Source organism: Megalops cyprinoides, chromosome 7 (genome assembly GCF_013368585.1).
Source record: "Megalops cyprinoides isolate fMegCyp1 chromosome 7, fMegCyp1.pri, whole genome shotgun sequence".
Taxonomy (NCBI): Eukaryota; Metazoa; Chordata; class Actinopteri; order Elopiformes; family Megalopidae; genus Megalops; species Megalops cyprinoides.
In genome coordinates this window covers 3,893,990-3,911,958 of record NC_050589.1, presented here as the reverse complement: position 1 = coordinate 3,911,958, position 17,969 = coordinate 3,893,990, and the positions used below count along the sequence as shown (strand labels likewise).

At 40.0% G+C, this 17,969-nt stretch overlaps 2 protein-coding genes across 6 annotated transcripts; both read left to right on the top strand.

The window, feature by feature from the left end:
- The first annotated feature begins 1,748 nt into the window (after positions 1-1,748).
- On the top strand, positions 1,749-10,944 carry rer1 (retention in endoplasmic reticulum sorting receptor 1). 5 transcript variants are annotated; one of them, XM_036533292.1, is made up of 8 exons: positions 4,348-4,369; positions 6,399-6,486; positions 7,130-7,234; positions 7,421-7,520; positions 7,785-7,863; positions 8,648-8,783; positions 9,035-9,149; positions 10,564-10,938. In XM_036533292.1, the coding sequence occupies exons 2-7, from the start codon at positions 6,406-6,408 to the stop codon at positions 9,122-9,124; spliced, it is 591 nt and encodes a 196-aa protein (XP_036389185.1). In that variant the 5' UTR covers positions 4,348-4,369; positions 6,399-6,405; the 3' UTR covers positions 9,125-9,149; positions 10,564-10,938. The 5 variants fall into 5 exon arrangements, with proteins under 5 accessions (XP_036389187.1, XP_036389188.1, XP_036389185.1 ...); XM_036533293.1 differs by having other exon boundaries at positions 9,035-9,089; positions 10,564-10,937; XM_036533294.1 differs by lacking the exon at positions 4,348-4,369 and adding an exon at positions 1,749-1,792 and having other exon boundaries at positions 9,035-10,943.
- Positions 10,945-11,740: 796 nt separating this feature from the next.
- On the top strand, positions 11,741-16,468 carry LOC118781247 (taste receptor type 1 member 1-like). The gene is made up of 6 exons (XM_036534195.1): positions 11,741-11,853; positions 12,030-12,327; positions 12,437-13,180; positions 14,037-14,246; positions 14,626-14,746; positions 15,546-16,468. The coding sequence occupies exons 1-6, from the start codon at positions 11,741-11,743 to the stop codon at positions 16,466-16,468; spliced, it is 2,409 nt and encodes an 802-aa protein (XP_036390088.1).
- Positions 16,469-17,969: the final 1,501 nt, after the last annotated feature.

The following is a 17,969-nucleotide window of genomic DNA, read 5'->3' as shown; positions in this document are numbered from 1 at the left end:
TTCCATACAACTGCAATTTAATTCCAATCCGTCAGTTTGTCGTGTTTATTTTATTGCAAAACTCCCTTAGCTGGGTATAGCTAACTGTGTATTTCCGTTGGGGCTGTGAAAGTAAACGATGATGTTTACTATCGACTTTTCCGGATCTGGTTCAGCTAACTAATTTTGTAAAGTTTTTAAAGTCAGAAATGTAGCTGGTGTACCCACAGAATGAACTGTGAAAATACAAAATGCATAATCTTCTCTTGTTAATATTGAAAAAAACAGACTCCGTCTCATCCAATTTGTTGCCATAATGTTAATTTCAGATCTTCAATGCTAAATATGCTGTCTTCCGGACTGCTGATGATGGCGCTCCGCCTCAAATCTGTCCCTTTTAATAACGTCCCTTCCCCTTCCGCCAGTGCCAGAATCTGGTTATCGTATTCACACCATCATTCTGTTATGCAAGATTGTTTCAAGTTAAAGTTTCAAGTTTATTGTCATATACTTGATAACAATACAACTCAACTTTACATAATAAATAAAGTAAGATTAAAAAATAGAATAAGTAAAAATGTAAAATAAGTAGGATACTAAAGTACGTAGTATGAGTACTTTTAATTGACCATAGGTTGCTATTTTCATAATATTTTACAAATACATTTTAGTTCATCTTATATAATTTAGATTTTAAAAACTCACATAGTAAAAGTGGGTCTCAAAAATGGCCACCTGTGACATCAGGGTGAGATGCCAGCCTACCATGCAGTAGAGATCAGTGGTAATAGAAATATTCTTTCAGCAGCAGTAACAGGTCCTTTGCTGTGAGTGGACATTCAAAGTGCATTTGACTGGGATGGTAGGTGTGCCATCCACCAGGGCACATAGAGTATAGAGATGTTGTATTTTTCCACATCTCTCCTTGATCAAGAAAGACTATCCATCCACGTAAATGTCACCATTGTTCACCCAGTGGAGGGGGATTGACTCCACTACAATACAAGTACAAATTGTATTGTAACCACCTGGGAGTGTGTGACAGCCATTCTATCCCAGAACATTAAACACACATTGGCACTGGCCAGAGAAAGGTATTTAGCCAATAAAACTGGGTTATGATTAGATGGTAATATTAAAAGAACCAGACTGGGAGTTTGGAGAGCATACCAGGAACCCTGCCCTTAGTTAGTGCTAAGGGATCTTTAGTGACCACCATGAGTCAAGGCTTTTGTGTAATACCTCATTTCATACAGCACACTGTCACTGTACTGAAGCATTGGTTTTCCACTTGGTCCAAGGGGAAGATCCCAATACTCCACCAATAGCGCAACACCAGCAGCAACAAGGTTTTCCTAGGACGCCACAAACAAAGCACTTTTCTCAGCTTAAGCCACTGGACTGGAGCACGTTATAATGTGGTATGGCTGCTGCTGGCATGATGACTTTAGCCTATGCTGTGGTCAGCCTGTAAAACATGGCCAGCAATTGTGAATTAATTCATTTTGCTGTACAAGTGACTGCATGAATTGCTGTAAAGTTTCCCCAGCTTCTAACAAAATGCATGATGGTGTGTCTGATTAAATATTGTTATGTGGCTCATGGCTCAGTGAAAAATAGGGGAAAAAAACTGAAAAGGTCCTTTGTTGTGGCTAATTATTTGACTTCAAAGAGGCCAGTTTACAGGCAGAAGGTTTCAATCTGATATCTATTAGTTCTGTCTTACGTATTTTCAGACGTGGTCACACGGAAGCACTGACGTGTTCACTTTGGGGGCGAGCTGGAGCTCATAGTGACACAGCGGCAGCTGCAGGTAAGAGATTACTTACTAGCTATCAATGTACCAGGGTCATTTTTCGCTCAGATGGGGCAGCTGCTGTACCATTGTCGCCTCTTGACGTCGATGTACCTTATAATGAAATTAATTAACAACGTATTCCGTTTAATTACTTGATAAATCTTACATCAGGCTACATATTTCTGTCAGCTAGCAAGCGCCGTTTCGTGCTTGCCCGGAAGTGAGTTGTTCAACCTTTTCAGCTGTTGTTGGTCATTGTAGTTTTGCTTGGAAATGCTTTGGTGCTCTTAACGTTAGTGGCAGGGACTGGAGACTACAACGTCCAGCTTGTCTTGAACCTACGTTGACAGTTGGATTTTGTCGTGCATTGTGGGAAGTGGATACATTATACTACACTTTGTTAATGTACGGCAATGGATATTGGCGGTATGAAAAACTACACATTCCATAGTAGGGTTGGCTTTTGTCTTATAACAGCAATAGAGTAATTTGGCTGGCTAGCTAGTTGATGAATGCCGAATTACTAGCAAGCTACAGCTAGGTAGTTATCTACGTACTAGTACTGTATCTACCCTAAGTTGGTCGCAAAAGCAATAGATTTTGTATTCACGGGAGTGCGTTGAAACGTCATGGTTGTAGGCTGTGCAACGACAAAAGGCAGGAATTTGCTAGCATGTTCAACCTTGCTTAGCCAGCCAGCTAGGTGTACAAGAATGCTAGTCATCGAATCTCGGAGTGCATCTTTGCCATTTTAGTTAGCTATCTCGCTAACTCTAGTTCCCAAGAATTGCTAGGCAGCCTTAAATAAACATTTTCATCTGTGTGTTTAGGTGTGAATGTAGACAGCTTGCTAGCGAGCTTTACGGTATCTGCTAGATTGCGCTGACCTTACAAGTAAAACGCGTAAATTAGACTCTTCTATATGTTATTACCTAATGCTGCCTAGCTGGTTACCCAAATAAAGTAGAATAAAGGGCGACAGTAGATGCAGACGGGCCAAATACTATTAACTACGGTAAGGGCTATACGTGAGTTATCTTTCATTATCACCGGATCCAGTTAGCTAGCTAGTGAACAATTAACTTTATCTGGTTACCAGCTGCTTATTGGGTAGTTAGCTAGTAAGATCGCCAGTTTGAGAGCCCTCAGTTGCGAAACGTTTCCCTGACTGTAATTTCGGACATATCACATTGGGGAAAATGCATTTGTCGTGTACCATTTGACGTTGTTTTTACATAGCACATGGTTACTGTTTACTGATTGTTTTTATGGTTTGGTTGCCTTAAAAATATCCGTTTTAAGGGTATCCGAAGGGAGCATTCATTAGTGGATGTGAGGGCCTTACGCCCCTAGACCCCTAGTAACACTCCTGACCTTTTTTGTCCTGCTAAATTGTGCTTTCTGGTGCGATTTTAAAGGGCAAACTATCACCTTTGTACATTATATCTGAACACAGTTCATGAAAAAATATATTTGAAAAAAATCTGTGCCGTGAAATCATCACTATCTAATGAGCACACCCCGTAGCTACGTTTTGCTAGTTCTGTTTTGTATTGGAACTTGTTCAGTGTCGGTGTTGGCAGAGGTAGATGTGTTATGGAGACCTCAGCTATTGCACTGCTGTTTCTCTCTCACTCTGATTCCCCCATTGACCATGTTCAGCGGGAGTGGAGGAAGAGGGTTGTATTTTTTCTCCTCATACCCATGTCAATGTGATTAGACCAAAAAAATACTCCCAGGTGGGGCACTGCTGTAGTACCCGTGGGCATTTAACCTGAACCACCTCAGTAAATATTTGGTTGCATAAAAAGGTAATATGTAAAATGTAAGATATGCGAGTTGCTGTGGGTGAATGTCTGCTAAATAAATGTGATGTTTTTTGTATTTGTGCCAATCAAAGTCACATTTTCGGACTTAGGATCTTAGTTTTGTGTGATGTTCACAGCCTCAAGATCGTAGCTGGTGTGATGTTCAGCGCCAGGACTGGTTTAGCTGCTTTATTTCAGTGCCTTTGTGTGTCTCACCACTTGAATGTATGTTGTCTTGAGGCAGGTTTTGTGAATTGTGTCTGTCGTTGCTGTGTTATCATGTGTGCACCAGCTGGGTTGCCATGAACGCAGCTGAGGTATTTGTTGACAGAGCACTGGGGCACAGTGGTCAGGTTGCCAGTTTTAGTCCCAGATTACTAGGTTGATTCCCCGACCTGATTGCTCCATATGGCTTTTGATGATGTTTCTCCCCAGGGAACTGCAAAGGAGGCTCTGCATTATACTGGGAGGTTAGCAGGGGTTTGCATGTTGAGCTTAATCATTGTGGTTTTCACGACCTTTTCTGAGAATGTTGAGGACTGAGTCTCATTCAGACCCTGCCTCTCAGGGGATTTGTCTGATGGAATGTCAGGTTTGATGGACTGTAGTTGACGATTGGAGAATAGGTTCTACCTCCTTGTTATCTGTACACCCCACAGGAGTCTTGGTTTTTGTCAGGAAGTCGAGCCTGCCGTGACGTCAGTCGCCAAGGTCGAGACAGCATCATGCCACTTAAGTCTGCCCCATGGCCTTGTGTGTCAGCCAGCCCAGGCTTGAGTTTCAGGTGGAATCGTCTTCTCCTCTGCTCTTGCAGTGTTTAGCTGCAGTCACTAGTGCAATGTGAAGACGGTGCCTATATGTAGTGCCGTTTCCCCAGTATCCCATAAGTCTCTACAAGAACCATCAGTAGAGAATGCTCATTTGCTGTGTCAATCTTTTGCATCCCACCACTGACAGTGTTCATCTAATTACTGCTTAGAAAGTGTTTTTTTTTTTTTTTTGCTTGGACTTGTCAGGCGCTGCTTGATTATTCACTCTAGCCAAACTCTAGGCACTTTATGAAAGGTTCTGATCAAGACAAACTAAAGATGGAGATCAGGTGTACATTACTCGCCTAACCAGGCCACCTTCTGGCATATCAGGCCTTCATTTCAGGTTCAAAGTCCCAAGTCTTATAGGCAAAATCTCTATGGCCTGATGAGTCTTGGACTGTGACTGTCAGCTGGTTCCCTACTTTAGCTAAGTAGTCAGTAGGTGTGAAATCTGTGAGGGGAAGTCTGGTTGGGTACCCTGGTCTTTTTCAGTTCCTTTCTCATCTTTTCAGCACTGCTTACAAAGTGTCAGTGAGGGTGACAACAGAAATCAGTCTGAGCGACAAGAAATTTTCACACTATTCAGTGGATTCCAGGACTTCTGATGTTTTTCTTGACTTACCAGAGAAGGGAAATTCTAGGCTAAGTCGAGGCTTGGCATAGCATGCGTGACAATTCGCCCTTCGCAGCAGACGAACCTCACTTGCATTTGGAGTGTGTAATGAATTGGCTTCTGGTTGGTAGGGGTACTTGTGCACTTCAGCTGACTGACCTCATTTTCCGCTTCTCATCTCTGCATTAAAAATATTCTATTAGTGAGCTCCACAGTAGTGTTTCTGTACTCTCAGATCTTCTGTCCAGATATTGTGTCAGGCTTTCCTTTCTATAAACTGCGCCTTTAAGAGATGATCTCAAGTCTCCCTGAGATTTCTGAGATGGGGTGGTAGTGTAGCATAGTGCTTAGAAGCAGCGCTCATAACCAAAAGGTTGCTGGTTCGATTCCTCAAAGGGGTGCTGTTGCTGTACCCTTGGGCAAGGTATTTAACCCAGAATTGCCTCAGTAAATATTCAGCTGTGTATATGGATACCATGTAAAAATTGTAACCTATGAAAATCACTCTGGATAAGAGGATCTCCTAAATGACAGTAATGTGTGTAATGTAATTTCTACTCTATTATTAATACTTGATGGAGTGCTGTACATAGACTGTTGTCCCGACCATTTACAATATCATCTCTCTCATCAAGATTAACATTTTCTTCAATGTACAGTTCACTTAGCGTTAATGCTTGCTACTTTTGGTGGCTGAGGATTGAATATGGGGAAATGGTTCTGTTTCCGAACCACAATCCAGTGCAAATTGTGTAATACAGAAAGAGTTCAGCAACATTCCTGCAATGCCCCCCCACTGTTAACAGTCCACTTGATTGTATACAAGTTGAGTTACAGCAAAAAACAAAAATAAAGTTCTAGAAATGGCATGCATTATAGTGAACATCCCTTTGTGAGGCCACAATCACAAAACAGTGTGTTAGTCACAGGTTAATACATTCAAACATAGAAAAAACACAAGTATTGTACATGTACCAAAAAAGTCTCAACCAAAGGTATCAAAACTAAAATTTCCAGAAACCAAGCGATTGTCCTTCTACCGGTAATGTTATCTTGTAGCATTAGCCATCCTTGTAGTATTTGTGGTTATCTGAAGAGTGAGACCTTGACCAATTGTTTGTTCCCTTTGCAATCAAATTACTTTGGGATACAAGCAAAATGCTTGTTCATGGATTTGGTGGTATTTTGAATATTCATGTAATACAGTTGTCTTCAGTCCATTCAGGTTTAGCAGCCCCTCAAATCTTGCCTCTGTCCCTCTGTTGATCCCTGGCCATAACTTCAACCCAAGCCAGTTGAAAGTGAGCCTGTTGAGACTTCATCACACAAGATCTTTTGAAGTGTTTGAAACGAAGCGCTCAGAAAACCATCCTCTTTGTGTTCCACAGAGACAGAATGTCAGAAGGTGATAGTGCTGGAGAGTCGATCCATGGGAAGCCGTCCGCCATTGCAAGCTTTTTCACACGGCTTGGCCAGGTAGGTGTTGCATACCACATGTGGGGTGGCAGTGTAGTATAGGGGGTAAGGAGCAGGGCTCGTAACCGAAAGGTTGCTGGTTCAATTCCCACCACTGGGCCAATGTCGCTGTACCCTTGGGCAAGGTACTCAACCCACAAATTGCCTCAGTAAATGTCCAGCTGTGTAAATGGATAACATGTAAAACTTCAAACCCGTGTAAGTCGCTCTGGATAAGAGCGCCTGCTAAATGACAATAATGTAGTGTAATGTTAGCTTTATGCTTATGAAATTCATACTGTCTTAAAGTGGGTTGATCCTCAACATGAGCCATCATGTCACTGTGACTCACTGATTTGGAATAATCAGTGTATTTTGCTTTGGAGAGTTAAGTCTTTTGATTGGTATTAATAAGTCAGTGACTGATCAAACATTATAGCTGACCCTTTTTGAGTTTCACTCTCCCAACAGGATGAATGAATAACATTACAGTTTTATTTGCAGTGTCAATGCATTGTGGCCAGCCATAGGTGTAGCCTCAGCGCCTGACTTTAAAAATGTTTTGCCTGTGCTCACACTCAGGTAAGTGAAGCAGGGTAACAGAGTCGGTGTTCCTCAGTCATATCGCTGATTTGTGCATTTTCTGCTGTCTCTGGTTTTACAGATTTACCAGTCATGGTTAGACAAGTCAACACCGTTCTCTGCTGTGCGGTGGGCAGTCACTCTCATTCTAACTGCCATCTACATGATAAGAGTGTATATATTACAGGTAAAACCATTTAGAGCATGCAGCACATTTTATGTAGGTACCGTACGCACTTATACTGTGAATGTATGTACATTTTCTATATATCTATACTTGTATAGTTATTTTCATTATGGTAATGTATTGTTTACATTCTGAAATGGTTGTCACGGGGACTATGGAGTATTTTGTTCTGTCTGGTGCGTGTAGGGCTGGTACATAGTTACCTATGCACTGGGGATATACCACCTCAATCTGTTCATCGCGTTTCTGTCACCAAAAGTGGATCCCTCCCTACTGGATGATTCAGGCAAGTTTGAATTTGAATCTTTTATGGAAAGAATGAGGGCTTAATACAGCAGTGCTTCTGAAACTCTCAGTACTCTAAAATTTCTGTTGAGGTTCCCGAAGCCTTCTTTTGTATTGTTACATTTCCAGTACATTTATGTGCCAGAGTTATTTAAAATGTAAACAAACAACTAGATCCTCTGAATTTTTTATTAAGTGTCAGACTGTCACCATTCAGTGGGATTGTTTCACAGTTTAACGCCCGCCCTTTTTCTTATTTTTCCAGATGAAGGCCCTTCATTACCCACTAAGCAAAACGAAGAATTCCGGCCTTTCATAAGGAGGTTACCTGAGTTCAAATTCTGGTGAGAACCTTTACAACCTGTTTTTTAGTTGATTGTAGCAAGTCAGCCAGGACAGTCTCGTTCTTTTATCGACCTAAGGACTAACATAAGAGACTGTAACACAAAACCAAGTGTGAATTCCATTGCAAGGTGTGCAATGAGAGAGAAAAACCCTTCAGATCCCAGTTTTGGTCTTGTTCTGGTCCCCTGTGAGCCTGGATTCTGTGTTTGTTTTGGCAGGAAATTATGAGGTCGTCAGAAATCTGTTATGACAAAATACCCATCGTTCTCTGTTAAATTTAGTGCAGGTCAGTTTAATACATAAAAAGGTTTAAGCAATTTCTTGATGGCTAAGACTAGTTAAAACAAGTTAAGTTATAATAATTCAGTTAAAAAGGAAATACTTTATAATTCTTCATTTGTTTTATAATCATTAAAAGAATTATCATATCAGCACTTGAAAAACAACATAACATAAAAACAACACAAGTATAAATGCATAAATTCAGTGTGTGTGTGTGTGTATATACGCATACACCTCTGTCCTGTCTAGGTCGACATTTGTATGTATGTGGGTGTGTATGTGCATATATTTGGTGAGGTCATGGTTATTAATGTGACCTTGACTGACATATGACAATATCGGTAAAACACATGGTTTGTGCCCCTCTATTGACAGGATAGACCAACCAACAAACGGAATATTTTAGATTTATGCTTCTCTGTGCCTTACCCAGTATTACAGTTTTCATGCTTCGACTGTCTCTGATTTGCCGGCCGTTAATCCCCCTGCTTTCTGTTTTAGGCATTCGGCGACAAAAGGCATTGTCATAGCAATGATCTGCACCTTCTTCGAAGCCTTTAATGTTCCCGTTTTCTGGCCAATACTTGTTATGTATTTCATCATGCTTTTCTGCATCACCATGAAAAGGCAGATTAAGGTATGGACACTCACCCAGAACCAAATCCAACATTTTATAACAGGGATGAACACTGTCGGCTTTGTTACCATTCCAGCATAATGCATAAAGGGTTGAGTTATGTTAGTTGCATGCTTTTAAAGTTGTTTTTAGTGTGAGGGTGTAGTTATTTCTTTTAGTTTGGACTGCACAGTGTAATGCCACAGATATTTCATGTATTGTTATTGATGAATTGTTACTGATGATTATGAATGTTTCCCTCCCCCCTACAGCATATGATCAAGTACAGATACCTGCCCTTCACACATGGGAAGAGGACTTACAGAGGCAAGGAGGATACAGGGAAACCTTTTGCTAGTTAAAATTCCCCACTTTGAAATGACAAAAGTAAATTAAATCAATAAAAAAGTAAATGGGTAAGGGGGTGGGAGTTGGTTTAAAATATAATAATAATACTAAAAACAGAAATGGAAAAGAGTTTTGATCCACTGTGACAGTGTTAGGCAGAGGGGAAGGTTGATGAGACAGGTCGATTGATTCTCTGAGCAGACGTGGCCACCTTTGATAAAAAAGAATAACCTGTGTGTGAGTTTTGGAGCAAATGCCATTTGGAATGTTTTTTTTTTTTTTTTTTTGTGGATGAATGCAGTGTTTTTTTTTTCCTTTTTTTTGCCTTGCGGTGTGGTAATGAATGTGTAGTTACGTTCAGCTATGAATTGCAAGGACTGCCCCCCCCCCACTGCTCTGCTCAGTACTGGTGACACTATTCTTCCTGCAACATTCAGGGATCATACAGAATAAAGCTGCATTTTTACCCATAAACCCCGGTAAAGTGGTGATCCACCCATTCTGGCTTTTGTTATTTTATTGACTGAAAACCCATTCATCTCGAAGAAAAACAATAATCCTGTTAGATCTCAATATGTATGAGTCTACTTGTTGTTATCTATCGTGTCTGTTAAAGGTTTTCAGAGTTGCCCATAATCTCCGAGTACGGATTTTGCCTTTCATGATAGGTTAAAGCTAATTTCGCCGGTTGGCTCTGTAATATAGCATGCCATTGCAGGTGCGGGTGGCAGACAGCGTTGTTTGCGGTCCTTCAGAGTTCGTGTGAATGTAGGCTTTTCTACCATGTGTCAGCACATGAGCGTGGGCATTTATTTAAGGTATTGCAGCCAGCGCAGACGTCCAGTGCCAAATCAGTGGATTAAAGCAACTGAAAGCCACAATCATCTGTTTCCCATGTAGCCCCTTAGAATGTTTCAGCTCAGCCAGCTAAATGCCCCCGATACTTCCCACAACAGTACATGTTAGCTTATAAATTTGATTTGTTGGGATTTCAGCTCCCACTTGATAAGGTTTATTCTTAATCCTGGAGAGGTAAGTTGAAACCGATAGACGTATGGAAAACTAAGCTTGCTAATATGTTCATTTTACTGCACAAATCCCTTCATTAAGCAGAGCATTCCCTTCTAGGGTGTGTAAACTCTTACCTTGGAGTCCTATCTGATGTAGAATGCATGGTGTTCCTTGTGACCAGAGACTTCTTTTTTTTTTTTTTGCTTATAACAACAGTTTGACCTACCAAAGATCTCAGTAGGTTTTGCTTAACTAGTTTTCCTTGAAAGCTTGGCCTTTGATGAGTTAGTCAGCCGTGTAGACATACTTGGCTAGGGGTCCATTCCAGCATAGTACACAGTCATGGTCTGCTTTTAATCACAAGTTATCTTCATTTAAAAAAGTAGAATCTAATCATTCCAGAAAAAAAATATTTTTCCTCTCTTTCTCTCTTCCTTTGCAGAGCAAACATAAGAAAAAGTTGATGTGCTTTTAATTGTGGGGTCTTGCACATTGATGGAGAGGGATGTACACAAGTTTTTTTTTTCCATTTTTTGGGGGGCATTTTTACTACAGGATTTGTGATATGATGGCAATGTTGGTATTGGAGTGCTCGCCACTGTAGTGAAGGATCAAAACATTCTTTTTCCTGTGAAAGTGCATCGTTTTCAAAGGGTTATTTTGAGTATTTCTATATTTTGAAGGTGGAGTACTTTGAGATTATTCTGAACACATTTTCTTTGAAGATATCATTTCCAGATGATGAATTTATCATGTCATTAAAAAAAGAAATAGAAATTCAATACTAGCTTTATAAAATGTTTCTCAATTGACAAAATTTGCATGTTATTGGTTTTCCATGTGCTAAAGGTTTAAACAAAACAAAAAAACATGATTTTAATATCTTTGTGTAATTTTTTTCACTCCAAATGCTATTAAAGAGACTGTGTCCCTTTATATGTGGTGTTAAGAAATCTTATTTACGTGGGTCTTGTTTGATTAAATAATTTACTTTTTTCTAATCATGTGTCTGTCATTTAATGGATTTTAATATGAATTCTGAAAACATGTGACGTGCTATGTGTATTTTTCTTCATTTAAACATTGGTAGGTGTGTATGTTATGTAAATGTTTAGAGGCAAGTTTGTATGCGTCTGTGGACAAATTTCTCATACTGGAAACGAATCAAAACTTTTTGCAAATTTCACATCATTTGCAAGAGGAAGGAGCTTTACACGCAACATTAAAAGCACCTGCACACAGTCATCAGGCCTATTTGGATGGCATCCAGTCACCACACTTTGACAATATGGGAACAGCAATTTATCCAGCAGTGAGGCTTACAATATTTTCATTTCATTTCCCTTCATTGGCCTTCTGCTTGTAATTGCCTTTATCAAGTTGCCTGGTTTCCACCAGCTAGATTATGCATTCAGTGAACCCTAATGTGGTCCATGGAAATCACCTGATGTAAATTGAATGAACATTATTGCAGTATCTTTAGCTTGTGTGTCAGCAGACAAGTGCTGGAGTAAGTTTGCTCTCAGGGATTTTCTATACATACGGAGAAAATGCAGCGTACGGTCTTTCTCTTTGGACTTCTGAGCTTTTTTCAGCATATACCTGAGAAAGGTTCCTGCATGAAGTCAGAGTTCAGATTGCATGGGGATTACATGTTGGGAGGACTCTTTGAAGTGCACAGCTCAGTGAATTATGTGCCTCATAACCGCCCTGTTTCCTTGGAGTGCAGCCTGTAAGTATGGTTCTTTCAGTTTAAGCTCAATGTTTGCCAAAGTTTTTTAGCAACAGTGAAGTGGAGTAGATAACAGTTGTTGGAGGTGCATTGTAGACAGTCTCTTAAAAATCAATTGGCAACAAAATGAGTTTTGGAATGACTTTTAAAGCTCCACCGTTCTGGTTTCCCCACAGATTGCAGTTCTTGCCACAAGGTTATCAGATGTTACAAGTGATGAGGTTTGCTGTTGAGGAAATTAACAACTCCACCTCCATCTTGCCCGATGTGTCTCTTGGCTATGAGATCTTTGACTATTGTTCAGCTGTGGAGAATCTTCCTTCAGCATTTGACTTTCTCTCCAGAAATGGATCCATTGCAATTCATGACGACTTTGAAAATTTTCAACCTAAAGTGCTTTCAGTGTTCGGCCCGTATGGAAGCACGCAAACCCTGACTGTTGCACCTCTGTTCATGATGGACCTTCTTGCAATGGTAATTTATTTTCCTTCAGTAACGGAAGTTTTTATGTATGACTTTACTACAGTCAAATTTGCAGAGTTAAGTAGGTCTACATGCTTATTTTCATTTTGAAATTTTACAGGTAAATTATGGATCGTCAACCTCAATTTTAAGTGACAAAATGGCGTTTCCTTCCTTTCTGCGGACAGTGTCCAGCAACAGAGATCAAGTAGAGTTGATCATTCACATTTTACAGAAGTTCTCGTGGACCTGGGTTGCTTTCATTGGCTGCGATGATGAGTACAGTCAAGATGCCACTAGCCTCTTCATCGACGGTATACAAAACACAAACATCTGCATGGCTTACCAAGAAGAACTCAGTGATGATTCCAACCACAGCACCACACTTCACAACATAAATATGCTTCGTGTGAATGTCATCATACTGTACACTGTGCAGAAATACGCAATTTCGTTCATCGAATCAGCCATAATTAACGGCATACGAGACAAAGTGTGGATTGGAAGTGATGCCTGGTCTTTGAATAAGGAACTTCCCTCTCATGAAGGCATTGGAACAATTGGCACTATCATTGGAGTAACAGAAAAGGTAGTGAACATACCTGGGTTGGCAGACTTTGTCTACAAGTCTCTGGCTCACAGTAAAGGCCAAGCCTGCGAGCAGGGACCACTCCCCGAGTTTGGGACTACCTGTAATCAGGACTGTCATAACTGCTCCTGTGCCAACCCTGCAGATGTAATTAGTGAAGATCCTTCTTATAACTTTGCCATTTACTCTTCAGTTTATATTGTGGCTAATGCATTACACAGGGTCCTGCAGTGTGATGCAAAACATTGCAATAAAACTGAGGTTTTTCCCTATAAGGTAAGCTGTTCACTGTCTTACCACAATTGTGTTCCTTTACAATGTATATGCAACTGTTAAATACTACTTCATTTAAAAGAATTTTGCTTGGAGAACCTATCCCATAGTATGTAATGAGCTAACTAGCTGCTTGGAGATGAATTCTGTAGATCCCTTTTAGAGTACAGCATGGCTAGATACCTCAGACGAATTCTGAGAGTGTGTTTGTAAAATGCACCCAGTCCAGGAGACAGTACATTGATGAGGTGAACAACTGTTTATTGATTTTTTTATAACTACCCCAACACCCAAACATATGGACAGGGGAAAATTTATAGTTCCCATACATATTCAGATGTACTTCTGTACAGACGGTTGCATTCTTACATTGATTGCTATATTCCAAGCTTGTTTTAACTGATGGGTTTTACTGGTTTTACGTATTTGCTCAAATTGTGCTATTTGCAAGATTTTGGGGACAAATTTTAGAGGTATACATGTGAATGTTTAACTACGTAACTACAGAGCTTGAAGGTCATAAATAAATGTAAATATAAATAAATAAATGCTAAATAAATAAATAAATGTAAAAATGTAAATGTCATAAAATGGCAACCAGAGAGACATGTCTGAAATGGGCAGGGAAGGGGGTTGTTGGTTGTCACTGAAACGAATCAGTTTTGCATGCCCCTTGCTTTGCACATGGTTCAGCCTCATTAGTAATGGTAATTCTGTTGATACGCTGTATTGTACTTCTTGTGTACTGCCTTTCTGTGACGAACAACCAGCATGCATAGGTGAAAATATTTCAGGAAAGGGTATTATACCTTTGCAGCTGGCTTGAAGCGAAAATCTCTGCACTTTTGTCTTCTTTCAGCTTCTTGAAGAAATATGGAAGACAAATTTTACTCTGCTTGACCAACATATAATATTTGATAAAAATGGAGATTCACCAGCAAGGTTCAACATAGTGTTATGGACCCTGACCTCCTCTCCTTACATTCAAAACATCGGCTCATATAACACGGATCCATTTGAGTCTTTCAATATTAACAGCACCCTTATTCACTGGTACACCAATGGAACTGTAAGTATTTTTTAGGTTAATAACCCTAATTAAAATGTTTATCTGGTAATTACCTTCTGAATCTAATCAGTAACATCTGAGTGATGTTAGCACAATTTCCAGCATGACACTCAGTGCAATAATAACACGGTTGTACATTATTTTGATGTGTGTGTTAATACACTATGTATTTGTAGGCATACCTTTTTTTTAATCACATTAAACATGCAATTTCACACAAATATCAGGGATCCATGCCCATGACATTCTGAAAATAAGCACAAAATATGTGAGAATTCAGCATTTGTTCTGCTCATACATTTATTAATAATTCTTGCCCCAGTGATAATGGAGAAAAATTAAACAGTAAATGTACGGAAATGTTACTTTAATCTCACAGGTTCCTGTGTCACGGTGCTCCGAGGAGTGCGAAAAGGGTCACATCAGGAGACCGTATGGAATATTTAAGTGCTGCTTTCAGTGTGAAATCTGTCCAAATGGAACCTATGTTAATGTCACAGGTAGGAAATCTAGCATTTATTGGGCGTGTGTAAGTGGTCCTTCATGATTGTGCATCTTTTGCTACTTGGTAAAATACTTTTAAGTTAAGTATTTTGTTCAAACACATAACCATACTTTTCCCAGAACCATCAGATATATTCTGCCATTTATTTTTTCCCTAATGACGTAAGTCAGCCCTTGATACACTGTATAAGAATTCAACTGTATAGTGAGCTCTATTGTATATTGTCTACAGTCATGCAGCATTCTTGCTTAAACTGAGCTAACTAACAAAGCAGGGCTTGGTTGTTCGTCAGTTTTAAGTGTACTCTCTTCCTGTTAGACCAAGAGTAAATGATAAATACTATAACACTTTTCTGTGGAAGGGTTGGGTGATGCTGTTTTGTGAATGAAAGAAGTCATTAAGGAGCACCATGGGCTATTTACTTTGAAAAGATTCAAAGATTCGCAGTGTCTTTTAGCCATATTTCATATAGAGGTCAAGCTGTTTCAAAGAAAGGATATAAGATACTGTGATACTGTACTGAAAACAGATTTTTGTTTCATCCTTTCGTTGAAACCTGATATACAGAACTAGCAAATTCATATGGCCTAAATGTTTTTGCAATGTGTGTGTGTGAGAGAGATTTATTATGATGTAAAAATTATTTTGCCATCCTCACAGGCAGTTTCTTTTAGCATTTTTTTATCTCAGGTGTTCCCCTAATTGACCACCAGGCAAATGATAAAGGAATAAAGATTATGGAATTATCCTTGGCCATGCTTTCTAAAAATTTCTGTCATTTCTGTTTGCCACAGCCGATCCGACCAATTGCATCCCTTGCGAGGAGGACGAGTGGGCGGACCCAGGGAGCACGTCGTGTACAAAGCGCAGCGTGGAGTACCTGCTGTTGAGGGAACCCCCGTCCATCTTGCTGTTGATGTCGGTCAGCTTCCTGCTCGTCCTCTCCATCGCCATCGGCGTCCTCTTCGCTTTCAACTACAGCACCCCCGTGGTGAAGTCTGCCGGTGGGAGCATGTGCTTCCTCATGCTGGGCTGTCTGAGCGGGGCTGGCAGCAGTGTCTTTTTTTACATCGGCAAACCGAAGCTGGTCACGTGCCTGATGCGAAATCCTCTGTTCAGCCTGCTGTACACGGTCTGCTTGTCTTGCCTCACGGTCCGCTCCTTCCAGATTGTCTGCATCTTCAAAATGGCCGCCAAGTTGCCTAGAGCGTACGAGTGGTGGGTGAAGTACAGCGGGCAGTGGCTGTTCATAGGGCTGGCCTCTGCCACACAGCTTGTTTTTTGTGGTCTCTTTTATCCCAAGCCCTACAATGACACGGTGTCAATCAACACCCAAATTATTATGACGTGCAGCTTAGGAAATATGCCTGCGATGGGCGCAGGCGTTTTCTTTATTGGTTTCCTCTGTGTTTCTTGCTTCACGTTCTCTTACATGGGAACTGACCTCCCGAAAAACTACAACGAGGCCCGGTCTATTACATTTTGCATGCTACTGTTTTGCACCGCCTGGGTGTCTTATTTTACCCTGTACTTTATTTACAAGGGAAAGTACCTGCTGGTTTTCAATGCTCTCTCCATGTTGACCAGTTCATACAGCATAGTTTTCACCTATTTTGTCCCCAAGTCGTACATCATTGTTTTTCAGCCAGAGAAAAACACACAGGCCCACTTTCAGTCTAGCATTCAGGACTACACCCAAAAGATCAGCAGGATGTAGAGCTCCTCTGACAGTGGACAAAATGTGAACTGTGATTATTGTCAAAATTTCTACAAGAATGGTCTTTAAAAGGTTTTTTTACTCACTGTGGCAGTTTAGTTGACCCAGTCTTCCTGACTTTCAGTGTCTGTGATTGATAATCCGTGGCTTGTAGCGCTAAAAATAGCAACTGACTGTGTTGTGTGTGTGAGAGAGTGTGTTGGATGACTACATTCATCTCGCTTCAGAGTACCCTGCATGAATGAAGGGGTTGGCATAGTGACACGAACCTAATGTACAAATGGTGATTCCAAAACAGGTTGCATAAAAAGGAAAAAGCATCAAATATATACAATGAAAACAATTTTACCTTCGTTAGTCTGTAGAAATGTGTATCTATTAATCTTATTCTTGTGTTTTTCCTTTTTTGCAGTGAATGCTTAGTTATGGTACATATGAAAAAAAATAATAGTGGGATATTTTGGGCTATGGCCTTTGATATTTCAAAATATTGTATACTTTGGTTGTGTTTTTCCCCTTTTCTGTTATGTGTTTTTTGCTGTCTTTTGTTACCCTGTAAATGTTCCTTGTTTTTTTATCAATAACTGTTAAATCCTAAGGAAAATAAACTGTCTCACAAGTCACATGGGCACCATCGCTGACTACTTCTCACTAAGCTCTCCGTTGACCCCTGTTCTGTACAGCTACCACGCAGAGTTCAAAATGTCTCATTTTTGCAAATAGCATAGGATTGTAGTTTTCTTTTTTATTTTGTACTGAGTTAATGTTGTATATTAATATGTAGTCTGCCACACTTGGCTTCCATCCTTAAAAAAATTACATGGGCTCCTCAGATTGGGGCGGCAGTGTAGCATAGTGGTTAAGGAGCAGGACTCGTAACCGAAAGGTTGCCGGTTCAATCCCCGCTGGGACACTGCTGCTGTACCCTTGGGCAAGGTACTTAACCCACAGTTGCCTCAGTAAATATCCGGCTGTATAAATGGATAACATTGTAAATAACTATAACCTATGTAAGTCGCTTTGGATAAAAGCATCTGCCAAATGAATAAATGTAAATTGTCTAAATAGCTTTGATATCCTATAGATTGTGTCACTGTTGTAGATAGTAGTGGGTGGAACAAAATTAAAAGTCATAAAACCAAATTCTAGAAACAGTAGTCTACTAAATACACTATACACTACCAAAACACCACTACTGTAATGCTGGATAGCAATATTCACACAGCTTGTAAACAAACCTAAGTGTATATAAGTATGTTTAGGAGGAAAGTTTAAAACAAAATTAATTTTCATAACTTTCTATTTAGCAGATGACATAATATGGTGTTGTTTAAAAAGCAGAATGAAATACAAAATGCATTCTGTTAGGTATTTAGCTTATGTATGATTATGTATGCTTATTAGCTTATGTATGTTTCAGTGGGACAATGGTAGTGTCACAGATTAACTAACCAGCTTTAGGAGTGGTCTGATATGTAGGAGATCAGAGTGCAGAGAGGTA

Coding starts and splice junctions, on each gene's coding strand:
- rer1 (XM_036533295.1), top strand. CDS start 6,406: ATGTCAGAAGGTGATAGTGCTGGAGAGTCGATCCATGGGAAGCCGTCC. Junction 7,235..7,420: donor TAAGAGTGTATATATTACAG/GTAAAACCATTT, acceptor TGGTGCGTGTAG/GGCTGGTACATAGTTACCTA. Junction 7,864..8,647: donor TTACCTGAGTTCAAATTCTG/GTGAGAACCTTT, acceptor TTTCTGTTTTAG/GCATTCGGCGACAAAAGGCA.
- LOC118781247 (XM_036534195.1), top strand. CDS start 11,741: ATGAAGTCAGAGTTCAGATTGCATGGGGATTACATGTTGGGAGGACTC. Junction 12,328..12,436: donor TGATGGACCTTCTTGCAATG/GTAATTTATTTT, acceptor GAAATTTTACAG/GTAAATTATGGATCGTCAAC. Junction 13,181..14,036: donor CTGAGGTTTTTCCCTATAAG/GTAAGCTGTTCA, acceptor GTCTTCTTTCAG/CTTCTTGAAGAAATATGGAA.